The sequence below is a fragment of the Erpetoichthys calabaricus genome, chromosome 13 (assembly GCF_900747795.2).
Source record: "Erpetoichthys calabaricus chromosome 13, fErpCal1.3, whole genome shotgun sequence".
NCBI lineage: Eukaryota > Metazoa > Chordata > Cladistia > Polypteriformes > Polypteridae > Erpetoichthys > Erpetoichthys calabaricus.
The window spans coordinates 62,313,649-62,337,359 of NC_041406.2; the positions used below are offsets into that span (position 1 = coordinate 62,313,649).

Genomic DNA, 23,711 nt, shown 5'->3' on the forward strand with positions numbered 1-23,711 from the left:
TTCACCAAGACAATGCTCCCGCGCACAATGCTTTTTCCGTAAAGCAGTTTTTGACAGACAAAAACATTCCTGTCCTCGATCATCCTCCCTATTCGCCCGATTTAGCTCCCTGTGATTTTTACTTGTTCCCGAAAATCTGAAGTGACCTGAAAGGAACACATTTTCCTTCAATGGATGAAGTAATGACAGAAACAGCAAGCTTGTTGAAGAGCCTCAAGCAAGAAGACTTCCAGCACTGTTTCAATCAATGGAAGATACGTATGGAGCGGTGCAGAGATCGAGAGGGGGAGTATATAGAAGTTGACAATGTTTAGAATGCTGTAATTCATCTATATATATATATATATATATATATATATATATATATATTATATATATATAATTTTTTACTAATCCGGTTATTTTTGTGTCTCACCTTGTATACTGACCACCCTTCCCTGTTCCATTTCTGGAAGCTGCTTTTTCAGTTACAGGGTCACAGAGTGTTAAGGCCTATCTAAGTAGTGTTAAAGGTAACACAACAACAAGGTCCATACCCAATGCCATTCCGCTGCTGGAAGTATCAACATATACAGCCACACACACTGATGTCAGGCAAGTCTACAATAAAACTGTCAGGTGGTGCTTTAGGATGTGTGCATGCAACTGGAGTACCAAGAGAAAAATAATACATTATGCAGACAGAGGCAGAGTATACAAATGCCTCATTAACAGTGACCAAGATGGGAACTGAACCAAGGAGTTGGAAGGCAGACACCTTTATCTCTGTGCCACCCCATTATTCAGTTCAGGATCATGGCCAATACTGACACCAGAGGGTGAAAAAGCAGAACCAACCCTAGGATGAACCAGTCCATAGTAGGGCACACGTTCACCCACACTCACTAACACCGTGCTGATTTAGAGTTGCCATTAAGACAATAGCTCTGGAATGAGGGAGAAACACTAGAGCATCTTTCATTTATTTATTTCTGTATATCAGAATACAAGAAAATGTGAAAGTCTGAGAACCTGTAAGGCAGGAAGAAAGTATTTGCCTTACAAAACAGAATTTCTTTTTTGTAATTCACTGATTTTGTGTTGTTGAAATCCATTCAATATTGTGTAAGTTTTTTGAGATTTTGTTAAATGATTGTTGGGACAGAAAGCCAAGTTCAAATGAACTTGGGATGTGATTCCAGCAACAGAGAGATGAACTGGGTTTATGGGACCCCCAAAAAAGTAGTCAGAAAGTAATCAAACACCTGTAAATGCCAGGTGCAAGAAACCCAGACCAAAAATTGGTTGTCAAATGTAATTTGTAAATTGAAAACAAAACTAAACCATAATAACTCTTTGCTTCATAAGCACTCTTGTGTTGAGTAATCTCTAGGTCTGTGTATAACGTGTCACGTTGTCACCCATTTATATGAGATCGTAACTTAAGAAAGCATTAGACAAAATGAGAGTACAGTGATATCACAAAAACACATTGGTGTAGCAGATGTGAGGGTGCGAGGTGGGGGGCTTCTGAACCTAACCAGCCCCCTTAACTGTCCTCCACAAAGCCAGCCACAAAAATATATATTTCATTTTTGACCTAGCAGCATCACATGATTGCAATTACTATATTGCTGCTACCTTGTGCAATCTGTGCAAAGACAATAATTAACAAAGTCATAATACATCCACAATGTTTCACTTCATATGATTTAGATTTTTTTTTTAATGAAGCCACTTACTACTGTTGTCATGAACATGCATCAATGTTTTCTTTTTTTAACTAGTTTTCCCGAATGTTTACCCCAAATGTTTAAAAACTCCACTAATCTACACTCATCCCAGTTAATTTTTGCCTAATAGGACTCTTGAAATTGCTAACTGATGCACTTACTGTATATTACATTTTTAAAACTGAAAATGAATGAATGAAAATCATGCTGATGTGACCAACTTGCATGCTTTGTACCAAAATAAGACATACAGGCCTTCTTACTCTGAAGCACTGGGATGGCATGTGACGATGCGGGTTTGCTCCACACTCCCATCTTGCTTTTGGGACCCCTTGAACCCGACACCGTCGCTAATGTCACCGATAAGCTTGGCAGTGAGGCACAACAATGAAACAAGGGGATGGTGTAAAAGTGCCAAGTGCTTTTATTTTAAAACCAAAAAAACAACAAAACAGTGTCCAAATAGTGCAGTGCATCTCAATTTCTTAAATAAATAATCCACAAAAACAGAGGTGAAAAGTGGAGGTTAAAATCCAATAGAAAAAGGTCTTTAAAAAAAAACAGCAAGGTTAAAACAATGGCTGGAAGCACTCTCTTTAAAAACACACAGTCTTCTATTACTGGTGACTCCCCCATTTTTCCATCCAGGCTATGCACCAGGAGAGTCACTCTATATGCAGCTGACCTTCTTTGCTCTACTGGTCTGTTGGCCTTCCGATCCCTGGCTCCGGTTCTGCTCACCTAGACCAAGACTTGGGCTCCCCAGCGACCAGGATGCTCACACTGAGGCTACTATTCCAAATCTCCGACTCACGCTGCTTTCGCTGCAGCGAGCCAACCTTCTCCCGGTCACTCCTGCTCCAAACAATTGCTCAGCAGGAGTGACCACTACCGTCGGCCCTCGGGTGCCGGCCAAACACCCCACTCGGGCTCGCCTCTTCCAGCTGCTTGTTATCAGTGCGAGCCTGTGCTCGCTCGTTCTCCTTCTCTCCTGCACCTGCTTTCTCCCTCCTGCTTCTTGCTGTCTTCTCCTCCTTAACCTCCATCCATCTTTTCTTTCTTTATCCTCCTCCTACTAGCCGCCTCGCGCTTCTATATATCACGGGGACGTGGATCAGCTGTGGCAATCAGCAGCTCCCGGGAACAATTACGGATGCGGACGACTCCTCACCTGTGCACTTAAGTGAAAACTGCCCGCATCACGAATTCCCCAGGAACCGCTCGGCCACACACACAGCACACCCCCTCGCTAAGCCACAAGTGCGGCGATTATTTATTTTAAAAACTGGCCCTTTTGACATGAGCTGTGGACCTGCTATACCACATGGTATGACAGTCAAAAAACTGAACATCAAAAATGCATGTGACCACCTTATTCTGTGGAATGAGCGGAAGCTGAATAGGACAGGAGGCTGTTGAGACACGGGAGTGGAACAGATGTTGTATTTAGATAGCTGCATATAAGGTAGATATAAAAGGGTGTTTTTCCAAGATCATGAAAAAAGTAGGTATATCTTTTGACACAGCAGCTGGAATGCATATAGAAAGCAGGATCAAAATACTATACATTATCCTCAGTGTTTCTGATTTCATAATAATGGTCAATCAAAGATGAGTTTATTGTTTTGGAGAAATGGAATTCCTAATAACAAGGGAGTCGCCGGAATCTAGTGATCAATTTCTAAACAAACTTTTTGCATTACAGCACTGCTGGGAGTCTCTTCCACTGATGACAAGACAAGAACCAACCCTGGATGTAATGCTAGTCACAAGGCTCAGTCATACACACACACATTCATACCACACCAGTTTGGGAACACTAATCAGCCTGACATGCATGTCTTTGGAATATGGCAGGAAACCAAACTGTCCAGAAGAACACATGCAGAACATACCACTTACTTGGATCCTGGACAGCAGCACTAAATTAGGCAGCATGATGCTTCTGTGTGCACTTATGGGGCACATTTAAGAAATGTTTTAAGATTTATGTGGTTAGAGATATTTTATTGAGTTTTTTGTCATGTTATTATTATCTCCAATTTCCTAAAAATAGGCTACAATAAAAGGTTTATCAATCAAAAAAGACATTTTAACAGATTGACAATTAAAAATTGTTGTAAAATGGAAACATATCAAATGCCCATCCATTGCTGAGCTAGTTTATTTCACTTTTAGGGGAGTATTGGGAAGCTTTTACAGAGCATCAGTCCATCACAGGACTCTGGGACAAGCAAGAACATTTAGCTCAATAGGCATCATACTTCACAGTTTAACACCGGGGCTTTTCTCTTCTGCTGGACCCAAAACACAAGGAATGCTACATTAGTGGTGACAGCCTTGACGTAAGTCAAGAGTATTATTAATTCCTTAAAATTCAGTGTAATCCTATTCATATTTTGCTAGCAATTTGGCCTACTGGGTAAGACACTAGATGTTACAAATATGAAAACTGTTGGGGGTAAACAGTATAATTTCAATAATTTAGTTTTAAACAAATTTTGTACATGCAAGGACAAAACACAGTGTAAACTGACTTTCTCTGTCCAGTGTGTTTCTTGTGAATGTTCAGTTCTTCTACTTTTTCTTTCGGCTGCTCCCATTAGGGGTTGCCATAGTGGATCATCTTTTTCCGTATTTTCCTGTCCTCTACATCTTGCTCTGTCACACCCATCACCTGCATGTCCTCTCTCATGACATCCATAAATCTTCTCTTAGGCATTCCTCTTCTCCTCTTACCTGGCAGCTCTATCCTTAGCATCCTTCTCCTAATATACTCAGCATCTTTCCACTGCACATGTCCAAAGCAACACAATCTCGCCTCTCTGACTTTGTCTCCCAACCGTCCAACCTGAGCCGACCCTCTAATGTACTCATTTCTAATCCTGTCCATCCTCATCACACCCAATGCAACATGCAGAATAAAAAAAAAACAATATGACATTATGGCAACACTGACTTCACAAAGAGAAGCCTAACACTAATGTGAATAACTGCTGAGAGATTGGAGGGTTTTTATCTTCCGAGTAGACAGAACTGATTTGTCAAGCTAAAGCAGAGCTGATGGCATGCATTTGATGACAAGCATCATGCAGTACATAAATGCTAAAATCATTAGAAAAAAACATCTCACCTGATCTGCAGCATTTCAGAATCAGGTTTCATCCATTTTATCTTCCTACACAGCCATATCCATTTTCTTGCTGTCAGAACCCAGAGGATGCCATATATCTTAGACTTCACACCATCCATATTTCATCTGAATAATAAAAACTGCTGTGCCAGAGAGCTGTTTATAGACTACAGATCAGCATTTAATATTGTAGTACCATCAAGGCTGGGAACGTAATGACACCCATTGCAACTGTAGTTTGGTTCTCCTGGCTAGAAGACTCCATAGTGCATGTGCATTGTCAGCATCACTTCTTATTCACTTATCCTCAACACAGGCACCTCACAGGATGGCATACTGAGCCCCCTTCTGTGCTCTTTGTTCACCTCTGACTGTGAGTGCAAACACAGCTCCAACTCTATCATAAACTTTCCTGATGACTCCACTATCATAGGTCTGTTCACCAACAATGATAAGGTGACTGACACAGATATGTCAGGTCAACAATTTCACCCTTAATATCAGCAAAAGCAAGAAGCTGGTTATGGTCTTCAGGAGTCAGGAAGCAGAAAATACTCCTGTACACATCGATGGGGATGCTGTGAAGAGGGTCCGCATCTTTAAATTTCTTAGATTGACCCTCACTGACTGTCTGAAGTAGGTACAACATATCACATCTATAATCAAAAAGGGTCACCTATGGCTTTAGTTACTTAGATATCACTAGAAAAACCTGATGCTCCATCTATGTTTAACAGTGTCCACAAGTGCGCAATGGAGTCCACAACTCACTGGCTGCTCAGGACTGCAAAGTACTACAGAGGGTGGTGAAGGTGGCATAGAGTATTACTGGCACAAAACTGTCTTTAGTTAAGAGCATTTATTACACTATGGAAGATAAACTGTATAAAAAGAAAATGAAACCAGTGATTATATGTGCACATAACAATAACTTTGAATTTGGAGATATTTTTTATTTTTAGTTTACTTTTTAAATTTGTTGTATACCATGTACTTTTTATTTACACGTGACTGATGTAACACAAAAGTTTTCCCTTTAAATCAGTGTTTCTTAAAGTGGGGCTATGATACATGGCAAGGGGGTCTGCAAAATAACTGGTAAAATTTGGTAATTCATAAATATCATGTATACTTTGTGTACTAATGGTGTCGTTATTCTCCATTACACTTATTTTAAACAATTACCATGAATCATCCAAATATAATGCAAAAAATAATGTGCTTTATTAAACAAACCAAAGAAATGTTAAACAACGTACAAACATTCCAGAAAGTGCAGCCATGTGTGCATGCAGCAATATTAACATATTCTACCTTTTAAGTAACAAATATATACTTGAGTCAAGCATCTACAATGTCTACTGAAAAAACATCAACTTATGCTAAAAAAGGAATATACCCTGTATGATGACAATTATATAGTTTGGCTTTGTGAGTCCTCATTCTCAGCACTAACTGTCATCAAGGCAAAGTACAGAACATATCTGCATGTGAAGGATCTCAGAGACTACCTATCATCCATCACTACCAGAACTGATAATCTATGTGGTCAGAGGCAAGCACATCTACCTTACTAATTTATCAGGTACATGATCATTGAAAGTATTTGCAAAAATGTGGTGTTATGTAGTTCTAAATCTAAAAGATCTAAAAACGAGTTTCATTTTCAAGAGTTTTTCCAGTGTGTTATAATAAATTATTTTTAGTGTTCCATCATTTTTTTCCACCTACTGTGGGGTCACTGGTCTAAAAAAAAGTTTGAGAACCCCTGCTTTTGATCAATAAAGTATCTACCTACTCAAAAAAAAAAAAAACAGTACTCTCTGTTAAACATGTTCTGCATTCTATTTTTTTTCTTTTTGTTTGTCTTGATTAAGACTAGATTTGAGCTGGCCTCTGGCTTGTCGCTGACATTAGCAATTAAACATCAGATAAATGGATTCCGAATTTATAGATGATCTGCAATGCAAGCAAACCCAAGCTGTGATTTGTCTTGACTGCACTTCAAATGGGATGTGAACTTGGATGAAATCGTGAAGAGGACCCGAAAGCTGCCTTATGTCTGAAACACCTTTGAAACATAACAAACACTGAGAAAATAAAAGTGCAGTTTATTAAATACTCCTGTAATAATAAGGGTGATGTACTGGTGCAAAAGTAAAAGCAAATTGATAAGGATTTAGAACTGGTCTACCATCCATTGTAATGGGCAATGTATCAATCACTAACAAATAAGATGGATAAACTATCTGCTCTTATAGAGGGTCATGGAACATAAAAGTACAGAGTCGTTTTGTGTTTTAAAGAGAGCTGGCTTAAATGTGATATACCTGACACTGTTTTAATGCTGGACAGATTTCAGGGAGCATGCTGTATTACACAAATTCTGGCTGTCAGGCTTTGTCTACTTTAATTGCCAAAATAGATAAGTTATCCTTATTGATGTTTATATCCCTCCTTCTGCAAATGGGGACTCAGCAACAGAAATGATTTACACTGTCGCAAACAATTTAATAATGACTCATTCTGACCCCACAGTTTATAATATGTGGTGACTTCAAGCATGTGACTTTGGAAGAAACTATGACAAATTTCCATCAGGTTGTGTTATGTTCCATTCATGAAAATAATAAACTGGACCTGCTAGAGATGCCTTTAAGTGTAAATTTAATTTAAGTGCACCTTTGCACAGATCTGACCACAACATGATTCATCTTATTCCCAGTTACAAGACTGTTATTAGACAGCAACTTGTTACCAGCAGAATAGTGAGGAAATGGAGCCTGGAGGCTGAAATGGATTTGACTGACTGCTTCCAAATGACAAACTGGGAAATGACATGCTAGTCACATGGGGATGAAATTGAGGGGCTCAGTCACTGCATTACCAACTATATTAACTTATACATTGACGCTGTGGTACCCTCAAAGACAGTGAGTTGCTTTCTATCCAACAAGCTCTGGATTGCTGAAAAGGTAAAAAGTGTCCTGAATGAGAAAAAGAAAGCACTCAAATCCTGTGACAAAGAAGCTCAGAAATATGCAAAGCAAGAACTGAAGAAAAAGCTGAGTGAAGGAAAGGAAGCTTATGAAGCTAAAACACAAAACAAACTCACTCAGAATAACATGAAAGATGTCTGCAAAGGACTGAGCATAATTACTGGATTCAGTACGGGGTAAGCTCGGAGATATGCAGGTGGATGAGCCCATGGTGTTCTGGATAATGAACTACCTGTCAGACAGGACTGTGTTTCTGATATGCACCACAAGGAGCAGGCCTGTCTCCTTTTTCCTTCACACTGTATACCTCTGACTATAAATATAATACCTGGTCGCGTCACTTGCAGAAATTCCCAAATGATTCTGCATTTATGAGGTGTATTGATAAAGGGGGTGAGACGGAGTATGTGGGTCAGGTGGCGAACTTTGTTTCTTGGTGTAAAGAGAATTGTCTGCAACTAGACATCTGCAAAACCAAAGAACTGGTTATTGAAACTCGCCACATCAAACAGCCTCTCTATCTGGCCATTATTTAGGTGTATAAAATTACTTGGGGATGCACAAGAATGACAGGTTGGACTGGTCTCGTAACACAGATGAACTATATAAGATAGGTCAGAGCACTCTCTTTTTCCTTAGGAGACTGTATTTCATTAATTTGTGAAGGGACATCCTTCACATATTCTCTAACACGGTGATGGCCAGTATGATTTTCTACACTGTGGGGTTCTAGGCTGGTAACATCAATTCAAGAGAAGCCCACCACATCAACAAGCTAATTAAAGGGGCAGACTTAGTCATGGGACACATATCTATCTACTCAGAAAGAAGGCTGTTTTTATTAAGCAATTGCATCTGATTTTGCAGATTACTATTCTAAAGACAGAAATTCTTACTGTTTAATGTAAAAAATTAAAGTAAATTAGTCCATTTGCTTTTCTTGACAGATTAAGGGAAAAAAATTAAGGAAACTACCTGTAAAATTAAGAGGTTAGTTTGGCAGTAGCAGTAAGAATCACGCCAGCATATAGAGTAGAGTGCAGTTATATCTGTCTTTAACTCACAGCTTTTTTTTGTTGGTTTATGACAGCACTTTAGAAGGTCTCAAAGGAGCAGGAAGACCATGAAAGAATCTTTCTGGCTCGATGTGTATGGCTTGTTGAAAGCACACAAGCCAGTTATATTTGCCAAGAACAGGAAGCGCATGACTGAAGAAGTTTTATAAATGTGGTGCTTCTCTGTACCTCAAAGGACTGTGGTCTTCATGAAACACACTCCCGCGTTAGGTTTCATCCCTGCCTCCAGCATTAACTGGGAAAGAATTTTTGTGTTTATAATAAACCCAAAAGCATAACAATACTTCTAAGGCCCATGAATCCTTTCATGGTCTTCCAAAAATAAGAAAGTCAAGTGGGAATGTTACAAATTCAACTCAACTAGTAAAAAAGTAAGGGTGACTTTTACCATATTAGAAACATCTTTAATCACAGTACAGGTTTTATATTTATTGAACAGTTGGAGTGAGTCTTATATGGCTGTATGCTTTCTTTTGTAATGTTATGCACCGTACACTGAAAGAATTTTGGCAGTGACAGAGGAGGATATGTATTTCTGCTAATTTAGTATAAATAAAACTAATTTTGCATAAAACATCTAAAAATACTGTACCACTTTCTGTACTAAGCAAATCCATTTATATAATCAGTTTCCACTTCATAAGTCATAGAGCTTATTTAACAAAAAGGATGCTTAAAAATAACTGCTAATTATAAGAAGTTTATTGTTACAGCATTTTAAACATTTGCTTTATGAAAACATGTGGTTGCTGTCAGAATATTTTTTTGGTTATTCTGTAAACTAAAATTGAAAAGTTACAAAAAAAGAGCATAATAAAAAGCTAAGCTGAGACATGGTCATTTTTCCTGTAGATATTTGAACTCAGTGGCAAAGTGGCTAATAAACTGGGCTTTTAAACCACATGTTTGGCAGCTCAATTCCCAATTTTAATGACTCACAAAGTGTCATTTATTGATATTGTGGTCTAATTACAAATTACATACTTTCCCTTGTTTTTCTTTTAAATATCCTGAGGGCACAGTGGGAACCACTAAAGCAGGGATTGATAACTCCAGGTTTCTATACTGTTTTATTATGTCATGCCTCAGCTATCACAGCTCTAGTAAAAGGGCATTAGGGTCAGCTGATGGCATCTTATAAATGATTTATTACTTGTAGAAACATTTTGTTGATGGTTAAGACCTCAGTTTCTAGTCAGACAGGAACACATTTGTTTGTTGATCATTCACTTCCCAATTTTCCTAAAGCTGCACTTTTGGCTTTTTTTAATCTTACAGAAAAATCATCTTTGAGCCTGAAATTATTGTTATTATTGGGTCAATTTGAATTACAGTGAAACAAATTTAATTTATTTTCCCCAAGAAATGAATGTTGTTTCTATCCATGTTGCTTTATAAGTATTTAGCCACAATGATGGTGGTTTCTAATAATTTCTTGTTAACAGTTAAACAGCCTGACATCCTTAAAAATGAGGAAAATGTTTATAATACTTGGAGAGTTGTAGAAAATAACTAAATGGTCGGTTGGCTTGAGAAAAGCGAGATCCAGCTTGTGGCCTTCACTTGACATAAAGGCTTAAAATCATTAACGCAAGCTCTAGAAGTAAGCAGTCAGAAGTATAACTTCTGTGTGAGTAAAACCTTAAATTAGGTTACCCTGATTCTGAGTTTAAACCACTTGCTGCCTTGTAGGTTAAGCCTTTTTCAAGCAAATCCACCTATTCTCTTGCAGGTTCTGTCTTTTTGGCCAGCACAAAACACAGTTTAAAATTGTGTTTAGCAGTAGCAAGGAAATTTGGCTCTACAAACTCCAAATTCAAAGCTTTATTGTCAAAGTATTACAGTACATGAAAGTAAAAGTGATCCAGTCCATAAGAGTGTTACTCCAGAGACAACATACAGGGTCCTCGCCCAGACCTTGTGGAAAGTGGGCAAGCTCTGTCATCTCAAAGGTATAGATGATTGATGAAAGGAAGGATGAAGGAGAAGGGGCCATGTTAAACAGCTGTGATACTAAATGTTGTGACTCCAACACAAAGAAGTCAAGAACCAGTGGAAATAATGGCGACAAGAACAATTAATACATTATTTTTACAAGAGAACAAATTGATAGGTAGCAAAGTAAAAGAGCTGGGTATACATTATAAAGAGTTTATTATCATTCCATACAAACAAGTCAAGTTTTACAAAACTAGGTTTGAAACAAAACCCCTATAAAGTGTCCTATCATGGCAGTGATGATAAAATAAATGGAATAGGAATACCTGTAGATCAAGAATTGAAAAGGGAGTTGGGGAACTGAATAGAAGTACAGATTGATTGAGGAAGATCAAAGGTTTGTGGAATGGGAACAGTAAACATACAAGTGAACATACAATAAGACGCTATGCGCCACAAGTGTGATGATGTAATGATGAGAAGAAAAAGGCAGAAGGGATAATGAGGGATAATAAAGACGTAGAGGACTTTTTTTTTGGAAGGAGACATGAATGATCACATTAGATTCAGGAATAAAAGCTGGAAAGAAGTGCATAGTGGACATGGATTAAGAGAGATAATTGTAAAAAGCTGAAACATACAAGAGTTTGCAAGAAGACATGAGTTAAAGATTTTAAACACTCAATGTGAATGAAAAAAAACCAATGTACTGTATATAGTTCTGGATGGGGGAGAACACAGACAAACTATATTATAGTTAAAAAGACCATATCAGAACTGAGTTACAGTAAAACTCTGTATTTCTAAGGAGTAGTAACACAAAATTAGTAATAACTCTAAAAATGGGGAAAGCTAGAAAAGATGACAGAAGAAGACCTAAAGAGATTACCTGGTGGAAGGGGGTAAAAAATAGAGAATCAGAACAGAAAGGAAATGGAAAATATGCTGGCTGAAACAGAAGAGCTGACCAAGGAGAATATGAAGGATTAGTGGATAAAAATAAGAGATAAGGAAAGAGCAAAATACAGAAGAGCACCGGGTAACAAAAAGCAAAGAACATAAACCTGCTGATGGAATGAAGAGACAGAAAAGGCTGTAAAAGAAGGATATGCAGGAGAATGGATATAGGAGATGGCTGGAAATAGAACCTGATGGAAAAGAGCAAAGCATCTCCATTGTGGTAACCTCCGATATGGGGGACAAAACGAAGAACAAGAAAAAGCAAAATGCTATTCATGAGGTTGTTCACTTTCAAGTCTTTTATTTATCGGAATACAAAATGCCATTTTAATGAAAGAAAAAGTTAATATCCATAATTAAAACCTAGGGGAATTTCTTATAGGGTCACCTGGATGAGATATTTGCAAGATATTTTATAGATTTTAACTGACCAGACTTGATCAGGGAAATTTCAAAGCCTTACTTGGTTTTGGAATCAGAAATTAGTTAATGCTAATTTCAAAATTTTGTAACTTATTTCCTGTTTTAAGGTTATTTGAATATCTGGCCTTAATGAAATAAATGAGGTTCCAAACCCGTCTGCCTGAGAGACGTTGTTGAACACATTTTTAACATTTGTTTTCACATTTTTGAATCTTTATCCTTTTTCACAATTTGGTTTTAATTTTTCAAAATTTCTGCAACTGTCATCAAATACAATGACAAACCATTGTGACACAACACTGTTGTTAGCTTAGTGAACCAATTGTGGTGCAAAGCATGATGTCAGCGTGTATACATACTCATGTCTAATTTAGACGTTTGCAGTATATAATACATTTCATCAAGGTTTCAAATAATTATAGTTTTTTTTGATAGTTACATTTTTATTTTAAATTAACGCAGTATTGTCATTCACTACTATTAGAAAAACTCTACTAATACTAAAGAGATTTTGAAATTTATTGATAGAAGTTGTAAATCAAAATCTCTGTATGTCTAATGATTCACAAGGCACTGGCTTCTTTTAGTGTTCTTAGAAAAAGAAAACGAGTTTCAGGTATGGTTTATTTATAGTGATTCACCATTTCATTTTAAAAGAAGCTTAAAGTTAACGGTTCCAAATCTGCTACTGTCAACACATAATAATTTAGCATGGCAGTTATTCTATTTGTACAATTACAGTTCTTAAGTTCAGCTATCCTTGTTGTGCTCAAAAAATCGTATAATTACAGATCTATTTTATAGGCCAAAGCAATGTCTACTTTAGCTTGGCTACCACTCATTTCTTCACTCCGAGTGCACCATTATAACTGAACCATTCGCCACAATCCACCTATTACCTTATGAATTCTAACACTTCTTTGGAGAGGAAAGCTAGCAACATAGTCTTGAGTGCTAAATGAACGCTCTTTTACGCTGAAGGAGGCTTCCGTTTCATTTCTTGAGGGCATCTATGACATCACAGCCCTTCTTTTGACCTTGTAGCTGTTACGAAATGTTCTATGAATGTCATCTTCTTTTTCCTTTTTTGTATTCTACCACAATAGTTGCTCCTTCTTCATCTAAAATGGAATTTTCTTCCATTTTCTGTGCATCATTATTTGTCTGTCTGTCTGTTTTTTATATTTTGTTAAGTGTCAGTGTTTTATCTGTTTCCTGTTGCTAATTATCAGAAACATATTGCAGAATGTCCTGATTTATTTCAGTTAATCTTTGGAATTTTTTACTGTTGTTATTCTGGTTGTTACAAACTTTTATTGTTTTTATGTTCACCATGATAATGCTAATAGCAATGGTGGCCACTGCTAACCTAGTGTGGTCCAAAGCATAAGGTAAGCGTATCACAGATTTAAAAAATGCAGGTGTATACAAACTTATGTCTTTCGTTTGGATCAACTCAAACAATGACCACAATATCATTAAGCTAGATAATTTTAAGAAAAATACAAAAAAAAGAAAAAGATCATATTGGTTATAATTTGTTTTGACCTTTGTTAAGAATTCTGAGTAATGTTTTGAATTGGTATTAAGCTGCGGTGGGTTGGCACCCTGCTCAGGATTGTTTCCTGCCTTGTGCCCTGTGTTGGCTGGGATTGGCTCCAGCAGACCCCCGTGACCCTGTGTTTGGATTCAGCGGGTTGGAAAATGGATGGATGGATTGGTATTAAGTTCTTATGATTAATATATGTCAGACCTGCTTATTGACTATTCTTTTCGTTGATGCTAAAAGGCAGATAACTTTCCATCTTAAATTACTCAGGTCTGTTTGAAAAAAGAAAAAACACCTTTAATGTTTTGTGGATGCTAGGGGTCGCTGTTGCCCCGTGAAACCCACCAGACAGACGTCCAGGACACACTTGTAAAAGCACCAAGAAGAAACCTTTAATATTTTTCTTCAATAAGTGCACAAAGCACCACAAGTGCCACAATTCTCCAACAAAAATCAATAATCAATACCAATAAACAATCCTCCACTCCCAGCAGCTTCGTCACCCAACCTCCCAACTCTGGCTCTTCTTGCTGGGTCTCGCATTGTCCTTTATATAGTTCTTGACCCGGAAGTGCTCCTTCTCTTTTTCCAGGTCAAATGCCACATCCTCAGTCCTCAAGTAGCCCGTAAGTACTGCGGGCTTCCATCCTTGTGACTCTGAAGTACTTCCGGGTTGTAGTAACAGTAGGAGTCCCCAGGTTCTGTGTGAGCTCCCCCTGGCGGCACCTACGGCACCCAACAGGGCTGAGGAAATTGACTCCATGTCCCAGGATGCCCTGAGGGAATCCGGGGAACCGTTGCCGTCCAGGGGAGCTGCCACCTACTGTCCCGGGGGAGGCAGTGCCCTGAAAAGGCTACCTTCCTCCATTCTTCTCTTTCAGGGACGTCCGGGCCGGATTGAGCTGCCAGCCGTCTATCACAGTTTATATTCTGCTATTATGATGAAGATGTCAGAATGCCACCATTCACTGCATTTTTTTTTTTTTTTTTTTTTTACGGATGCCACAATTATGATAAACTTGGTCGATATGAACATGCAAAAAAGGTAACATTTAGGGGGGCCCTAAATACTTTGGTTGAAGTATGGAATGGGAGCAGTGTCCTTTAACAAGCTTCATCAGGATTTGAGAAAGGGGGCAGAGACAGCAGCAGAAAAAGTATAAATAGAAGCCCCACTCAGCTGGTAGAGCTTTCCTAGGTCTCAGGAACACTTAAGAGTGTCTGAAGTAACACTGAAGAGTGTAAAGGTCAGTACTGCTGTATAATTGTGGATGCCTTTCATGCTCTTAACTAAGTAGAGCTAGGCTGTTGTTCTGTGGTATCATGGTGAATTTGTTCACATCATGCAATTACCTTAAAGATGAAATGGCCATTTTACCATTATGCGCACACTGTCTAAGTGTGTCTGTCTTATGAGAACTGTCAGTTTTGTATGATGCTGGTCAGAAGTACACAGTAGCAAGGCTTTCATTTTCACATAGCACCTCCGTGTTTGATGCTATTCATCTGTTTTGAATAAACACATCCTCATAACATTCTACAAAACAAAAAAAAAATAATGAATTTTCCATAACACCGTAGCACCCTATAACTTACATAAGATTACCTTGCACTCCTAAGGATGTTAAAACCTTGTGTAAAATAAAGGTAAGATGTTACAAAAGACTTGAACAAGTCAAATTAGATCGGAAGCTGATTTTGACTTGCGAATACTGACTACTGGACTTTGCATCAATGGACTATCTTTTTGACATGCTCTTAATGAAAAAATAAATATATAAATAGATCTCTACTGCTGCTCCCCAAAACTCATCCCTGAGTACTTGTATGAAAACGTGCTGATACTCATATCACTGAAATTCATAACACAAGCTCACAACCTTGGACACTGCTTGGTGGAGGCTGCATGTTGTCTCGATTTTCAAGTGCATTTTTTGGCTCTCTTCATATATTCCATAGACATGCAAATTAGGCTAATTAGTAAGTAAATCTGCCTGGTTATGGAAGAAGATGATCCGCTGTGGCAAACCCTAACAGGAGCAGCCGAAAGAAGCAGTAGTGAGTAAATCTGCCTGGTGACAGATCAGAACCATATTAAGTTCTGCTTTCTGACTAGCACTTAACCATGTCAGGATCCCCACTACTATAAAACTGGCTAGATGGATAACCTATAAAACTCATTTAAACCCTGAGACAGAATAGCTCCATGAGATATCCTTTCATACATTGTTTTTAAGAATTAATGATTATGAGTAGGATGGCACAATGGTCACCACTGCTTCTTGACAGCTCTGGTACCTTTCACTTAATTCTGTATGGAATTTAAATTTCCTCCCCATCTTAGCTTGCCATTTTTTCCCTACATCTCAAAATCATGTGTGTCAGGTGTAAATAAGTCATATATAATAATATGTGTGAGTGTATCCTAAGGGCTCGTTTATACTTCACGCTCAGAACGTGTACGCGCCCGCATCATGGCTGCCACGTGTTCCTAGCGTTCATTTGATGTGTCCTCTGAGCAAGTCCTCAGAAATTAATGCGACGCGTGTGTGAGTTGCAGTACCAGCAAAAAGTCGGGGGGCGCAGTGTGCTAAAAGTCGGAATGTGACGTCAAAGTCTCTGTTTACTATCTACATGTGACAGAAAGCCGCTTTGCGGATCCTACGAGATTGGTGTGTGCGATTCGATGTTTGATGTATGGTTCGATGTGGTGAAGCAAAATGCCAACATACAGATGTATTCGTGGTGCTTTTATATTCAAGCATCACATATTCCCGATCGTAATGACACGATACATTTTAAAAGTCTCACATACCGTCTTCTGTGCCGTCTTTCTTTCTAGGGCTTCCTCCGGTCCTGACAGCAGCAGATCGCCAGCAATAGATCTCCACACTGCGCACATTAAATGTATGATATTCCAACTCTCTGCACATTTAGAATCCTTAGATTAATACTTGATATCACTTTCATGATGAAATACATTAAAGTATGTATGTTACATTTTACAGATAAATCGGTAATTCTGTTTAAATAATGAATACTGTTAATAATTACACCCATGGGGGTGACACGGTGGCAGAGCGGTAGCGCTTCTGTCTCGCAGGGAGTCACACCGCTGATATTCCCTGCCTGGAGTTTGCATGTTTTCCTGCTGGGTTTCCTTCCAAAGATATGCAGATTTGGTTATACTAAAATGACGCTAGTGTATGTGGGTGCTTGTATTCACCTTGTGATGAGCTGATGCCTCGTCTAGGGATTGTTTCTGCCTCGTTCCCAATGCTAGCTGAAATGGACAAATCCCTGGACTGACGGATTTAATCATTAAACATCCTTTTCAGAGATATTACGGTAAGGTGTCATCGGAATTTAATGGATGTTCCAGGCAATTCACAACACAGCGAAGCCAAACCTGTTCTTCCATGATAATATCTCGCACTGCCACCTGGTGGATTCCTCCAGATTTACGTAAAGTACGCGCACAAGTATAAACAGTACAACGCTTGTGTAGCAGGAGCATCCGCTGCAGCATGCATCGCGTGACGTATAACCCCGGCCTAAGAGGGGCTGTTTTGCAGTCCAGAGTTGATTCCCACTTAATATGACAGATAACAGTTCCCATGACCCTTAACTGAATAACAGAATTGGAAACTTTATTAATCATAGACTAGCGAAAACGTTTTAATGCTGTGTCTAGTCATTTAGAGGCCCTCAACTGTATAACTGTTTTATGGATGAAGTGCAGAACAAACATATTCTTTGTGTGAGTTTGGGACCTCCACTGGTTAGTGGACACCAAGCATTCAGTTAGAACTCTTGTTGCAGGAAATAAGGTGCATATGAAGTCACCAATCAGCCAAAAACAAACTCTCTGACACAAGAGGCAATGTCATCTCAACACAGACAGGGCCAAAGATGGGACTGAATTGATTTAAATGATGCTGAGTAGCAGTAACATTACTCACTGAGCCAGTATATATTCATATAAAATATTAATAAAATTAAGAAAAAAAACTTCTTTTTTGACCTGCAATGTACTGCCACCCAAGACAGGGCTGTTCCCTACAATCCAGGGTTGGATCCTTCCTTGCACCCACTGCTGCCAGGATAGGCCTCCACTCCCACCAAAACCCCCACCATCAAATAACAATCCTGGATTACATTAAGTGGGTTTGAAAGTGGATGCATGAAATTAACAATGCCTGGTAGTTTTATAGTCTTCACTTTGTGCCAACAGCATCTTGGAGGCAAGCTGTCTGGGATAAAATGTCAAAGGCAAAATTGACTTGGAGGGGAAATGTCTGCTTCCTAACATAATAGTAACATATGGAATACATATTCCAATAGAAAAAATAACTCTCTCATAAACTATCACATATTATACACAAAAATAAAATACATGGTATAAAATACCATAAATACAAAGTTGACTTATTTAAAAAAGTGATATATTTAGGTCTTATTTTAGTGACTTGGCATCACAATTGTGATGAAGTCACATATACTATAAGCCTGATGCACAATTAAAAATGCTGCCTTTGCAGAAGCAGTGTTATGTGTCTGTAATGTTAAAGCATAGGAAATAAAACCCATAAAATATAAGACCATGTGGGTGGGCAAGCATATGTGGCTGGCGGGATTAGGAAGTGGTAGACCACAATTTTTATTGCAAAAATGTCTTTATAATGTATTTCTCATGGGAATAAGAGAGCATTTATCCAAGCTGACAGTGTCTCAAACTACTTTATTGTGTTGTTTTTCTTAATTCAACTGGAGTCATATGAAATTAATCAGAACTATGGAAGGCAATACCATTTGTATAGCATTTTAAATTATTAGAACATTAGGAAAGAACATGTAAAACAACCCCAAGAGGTTTTTTTATTCCAAATTACAAATGATCTTATTTCAGCTTTTTTAAGGACAAAATGAATTGCTATTAGCTTTTAATAAACCATTGTGTTTAAATTGTGTTTAAATTCACTTGGATAGAACTTCATGACAATTAGCCTGCAATATTAGAACACAAGTTTTATAGGAGTAATAAACAAAATACTGCTAGTTATGTTACCAATATTACCTGACTTGACTATTCCCTCACAAATAGACAAATAAATCAAATGTACGCTACCAACACAAAATTGCAAATGATGGTCTCACCAGTATGCATAGAATTGACAAGTCTATTTAGAAGCTGAGCAGGGCATCGTTAAACCTCTTGTCTAATTGAAAAGGTCATTCTTAGGATCAGTGAGAAAGAGCAATCACCAGAGCAGAAGAACCTGAGAGTGAATCCTTGAGCTGTGCATTAGAAGCCACATATTGTCTGCTCACCATTGAAATGGTGGAGTGCAGCTTTGAACTCTGTTCTGCAAATCAATGCAAGCACAAACTAGCATGTGGTGCTCATGATTTGCAATCAGAGAAAAAAAAGAAGTCTCTTCAACAATTATTTCCTATGGAAAAAAAATTAGGACAAAACTAGCCAAAGAAGCAAGCATTGTTAACAAACATCTGCAACAGAATAAGAATTCAGTGAACCACATACCTCAAATGGCAAAGATATGCTTCAGATTTACATAAGCAACTAACTCTTAATTTGTGTCTTACGAATCACAGTAACACAAGATCTGAAAATATACAGAGAGTTATCAAAATTATATATGGATAATATTAACATGTACAAAAGATATGCTACTTATGTGATTTCCATCCATTCCTTCATTTAATAATTTTCCGTACCTCCTTATTCCAGTATGGGCTTACACAGTTTCAGATCTGGCAATTTTGGGTGTCACCAGTTCATCAGAGGGTGCACTCACACATACTTCCACAACAGAGGACTTTTCTATTACACAAACATCCTTGGGATGTGGGAAGAATATTATTAAGGAAATATGTTGTTTGTTTACATTTAGTACATATCATGTTGAACTGTCAAACATGCCAGCAGCTTTAGGCGCAATATGTTGTCTTCTGCTATGTAATGAATTTTTGAATGCATTCCAAAATGAAAAAGAAAAACATGCTTTAATTAATCATTTATGCTAATAGTGTGAAATTAGGTTCTGTGTGACTCTTATGATGAAAATTGATGCTGTTAAATCCAAATGAGATCCTAACAGACTACACGATGCAGAAGCTGTTACTGATAATAACAGCAGACAAGATCTTTGACAATGTTTCCTTCAGAATATTTGGAAAATTCAATCTGAAAATTTGGCAGTATGGTCCCTAATGGATACAGAGTATTGGGTTTGAATATCATGCTTGATTGTTTCCCATGTGGAGTCTGTACATTCTCCTCATGTCTGTGCACAATTACCATCAGATGACTATAGGCTTCCTCCCGCATCTCCAATCACATGGGTATTGAGTTATCTGACAATTCCTTTTTTTTTTTTTTTTTTTTTAAATTTTATTGATTTTATTGTAATCATTCCATACAAATAGATACATTTTTACAAAAAAAAAAAAATAGGATTGAAAACAAATCCACCCCCACCCCTGAGAAAGCGAGCATGGCCAACGGACTAAAACTTAAAAATAGTAAAAGTAAATAAATTGAAGAGTTTAATAGGCGGATAAGGATAAATGGAGAACAAAAAGAAATGGGGAGAGAATCTACTTCCTCAGTGCTTTACAAGCTTATTCTAAAATATTATTGATTAGATCCTGCCAGGTTTTTAAAAAGTTCTGCACAGATCCTCTAAGTGAGAATTTGATTTTTTCCAATTTCAAATAATATAAAAAATCAGTTACCCACTGACTTAAAACAGAATAGTTAGGATTCTTTCAGTTTAGCAAATTAAGTCTGCATGCCAATAGTGTAGTAAAGGCAATCACAGTTTGTCGTTCTCCATTTTAAGCCCATCTGGAAGTTCACCAAACACAGCTGTTAATGGGTTAGGAGGGACTGTGACACCAACGCTGTCTGAAAGGCATTTAAAAATTTTTGTCCAGAATGATGTTACTTTGGTGCAGGCCCAAAACACGTGACCCAGTGAGGCTGGAACTTGATTGCAGTGTTCGCAGGTTGGATCTTGACCTGGAAACATTTTGGACAATTTCAAGCGAGACACATGTGCTCGATATATAATTTTTAGTTGAATAATTGTATGCTTTGCGCATATGGAGCTCGAATGAATTCTCTGCATTGCTACCTTCCCCTCCTTTTCTGATATGTTGAGTGAGAGATCCTTTTCCCATTGTCCTCTTGGATCTTTGAAAGGGAGGGACTGTAAAATAAATTTATATATTGCAGAAATGCTGGCTGAGTCCTCAAGACAGCAATATTTTTCCAGCATAGAGGAAGGTCGGAAAATCGGGCAGGTTCTGTTTAACAAAGTTTCTAATTTGAAGATAGTGAAATAAATGTGTTTCTGGAAAATTAAATTTGGAATGTAATTGTTCATAGGATGCAAAGATGTTGCCTATGTCCAGATCTCTAAGCAATTTAATCCCAAATGTTTTCCAGATATTAAAAACTGCACATGTTTGCGAGGGTTGAAAAAGGTGGTTCTCATGCAGAGGTGCCACAGATAAAAGATTCTCCATCTTAAAATGCTTCCTACATTGGTTCCATATTCTGAGTGAGTGAAGCACAATTGGGTTATTAGTATATTGGCGATTGGTTATCTGATAATTCCAAATCATATCTAGTTTACTGTGTGTGAGTGGATTGCTGTGCTGTTTGAGATGTGTCCTGCCTTGCACTCTGTAAAACACCAGAATAGGCTCTGATTCTGAATCGGATTAAGCAGGTTATGCTATGTTATATAATTTGAAACTTTATAAATCATATAACATTCATTCTATTTTCATTAGCTGCTGTTGAATGTCATAATTAAAAAAAATTGTAAGGTTTTAGCACACTATAGCATTGTACTTTAGTGCTTTTATATTTCCCAGCTCATTGAAGAGAAATCTGGCATCTTATATAATCTGATGGAATCAAGTACTCCTGAACTGCTGGTGCATTTTCAACTTTTATACTTGAGTAATGGCAAAAATTACAAGATTTGTCCATGCTTTTGCTCATGTTAAATACAGTAATTGCAAACATTTTGAGCACAACTTTATTTTTAGCAATACCATATTTAAAATCATCTGACATCATGCTAGGTCTTATGAAGTGCCAAAAAAGCAAACATTTTCATAAAACTGATAACAATTTTCCAGCACACATTATATTAAATCTGTCACGGAATGGTGTCCTGTGCAGTGTTGAATCCTACCTTTTGCCCACTGCAGGCTCCAAGCAGCAACAAACGTGTGATTAAAAGGGATGGCTGCATGGCAGTACATAAAATGGCACTCTGCTTGCTTAAAAACAAAACATGGCAGACTGGTATAAATGTAATCATGCATTCCTGAAAACAATGTTGCTGTTGCCATAGCACTGTGTTTTCTCAAACAGTTTTTGTCCTCTGTTTTTATTTAGCCAAACGAAGAAGTTACATGACTTTTATTTTAAAGCAAACTGTTCATATAGCCTGGTTCAGAGTGAAGGGTGAAGCATTCCAAAAACATTGTTGGATCAAAACATTTGAACTAGCTGCTCTTCTATAGGACTGGCGGTGATTTCCTATCTTCAGTAATTCCAAACAAATTTCACTTTCATTTCAGGCAATTCTGTAATCGGAAACTGATAATGCTTACTTAGGTGATAAATAACTGCAGGTTGGACACCATTAAAAGAGCCTTTGTGTGAATGCTTGGTCACCAGTCTTAAATGTATGCCACTACTGTGCATTAAATTTTTACTTAACACCAAAAAGTATTATGAGTAAGAATAGAAAGCCCTCTAAAGTTGTTTTTTTTCTCCTCTATTTCTCTATAATGGGGATGACTTCTCAAACCTCAACCTCTCATGTATTTCATAGGGTACATTTTTTGATGAATTTTTGCACTGCTTGCAAATTGTATTTAACTATGCATTAACATTAAGTTTTAAGTGTGGATGGTGTTAAAACAATAGATTGCTGCATATAAAATACTATGACAATAAGTATGACTCTACCTGACAGTGAAATATATACTCTGGCGTAGTCTTCTTGAATTTCATGTTCCACACTAGTGCAATTCCATCAGGTTCATGTGGCATATCTTCATTGTTGTTGTATGAAGCAACCATTAGTTCAGGATACTAAAGGAAAAAATGCACACACAAATGTACGTACTGTGAGATAAAACATAATGAAATATCTAACTCTAAATCACTGATACATTTCTCTTTTTAACAAAATGTTACCAAAGCTTAGTTATATATTTACAAAGCAGCTTTAGAAGGAAGCATTACAGTAGGTGCCATTCTCCTTTTTCCAGAATACAATTACAATCATTTTTTTCTTTTTACACTATTCTGGCATTTAAACCAGCACAAGATTATCAAATCAGAAATTCACACATATAAAGAACATATTGGTGTCTGAAAAAACAAAGCCCATCATGTTTATCCTAACCCATTTCTGTCTGCCCAGCACAAGTGAAAATGTTAAATAAAGCACAATAATAAATGAATATCATACATTAATAATCATAATTACATATACTATAATAAAGAAATATTATAATACAAAATTTCCAACATTTGTCCATTTTCAAACCCACTTATCCTAATCTGAAGTCTATCCAAGTCAAGCATGGGTCCCAGAGCAAGAGAAATGAATTAAGGCATGGCAATAAATTTTGAGATCTTATAGTTACTGTCTAAAATACACAACATTTTAGCTTTGTTTCATTTTTTAAAGAAATCTTGAAATTCTACCCTATGATAAGTCCTACTTTACAAAAAGATATCCATCCATCCATTTTCCAACCCACTGAATCAGAACACAGGGTCACGGGGGTCTGCCGGAGCCAATCCCGGGAAGGGCACCAACCCACAGCACACACTAGGGCCAATTTAGAATCGCCAATCGA

The 23,711-nt window shown here is 37.6% G+C and overlaps 1 protein-coding gene across 5 annotated transcripts in view; it reads right to left on the reverse strand.

Moving 5' to 3' along the window:
* LOC114663371 (cytoplasmic dynein 1 intermediate chain 1) overlaps positions 1 to 23,711 on the reverse strand; it is a 468,822-nt gene that overhangs the window by 201,527 nt on the left and 243,584 nt on the right. For all 5 annotated transcript variants that reach the window (XM_051935825.1, XM_051935823.1, XM_028817057.2 and 2 more), the window contains one exon: positions 22,810 to 22,935. In XM_051935825.1, coding sequence (XP_051791785.1) covers positions 22,810 to 22,935 — 126 coding nt within the window. The remainder of the gene's footprint in view (positions 1 to 22,809; positions 22,936 to 23,711) is intronic.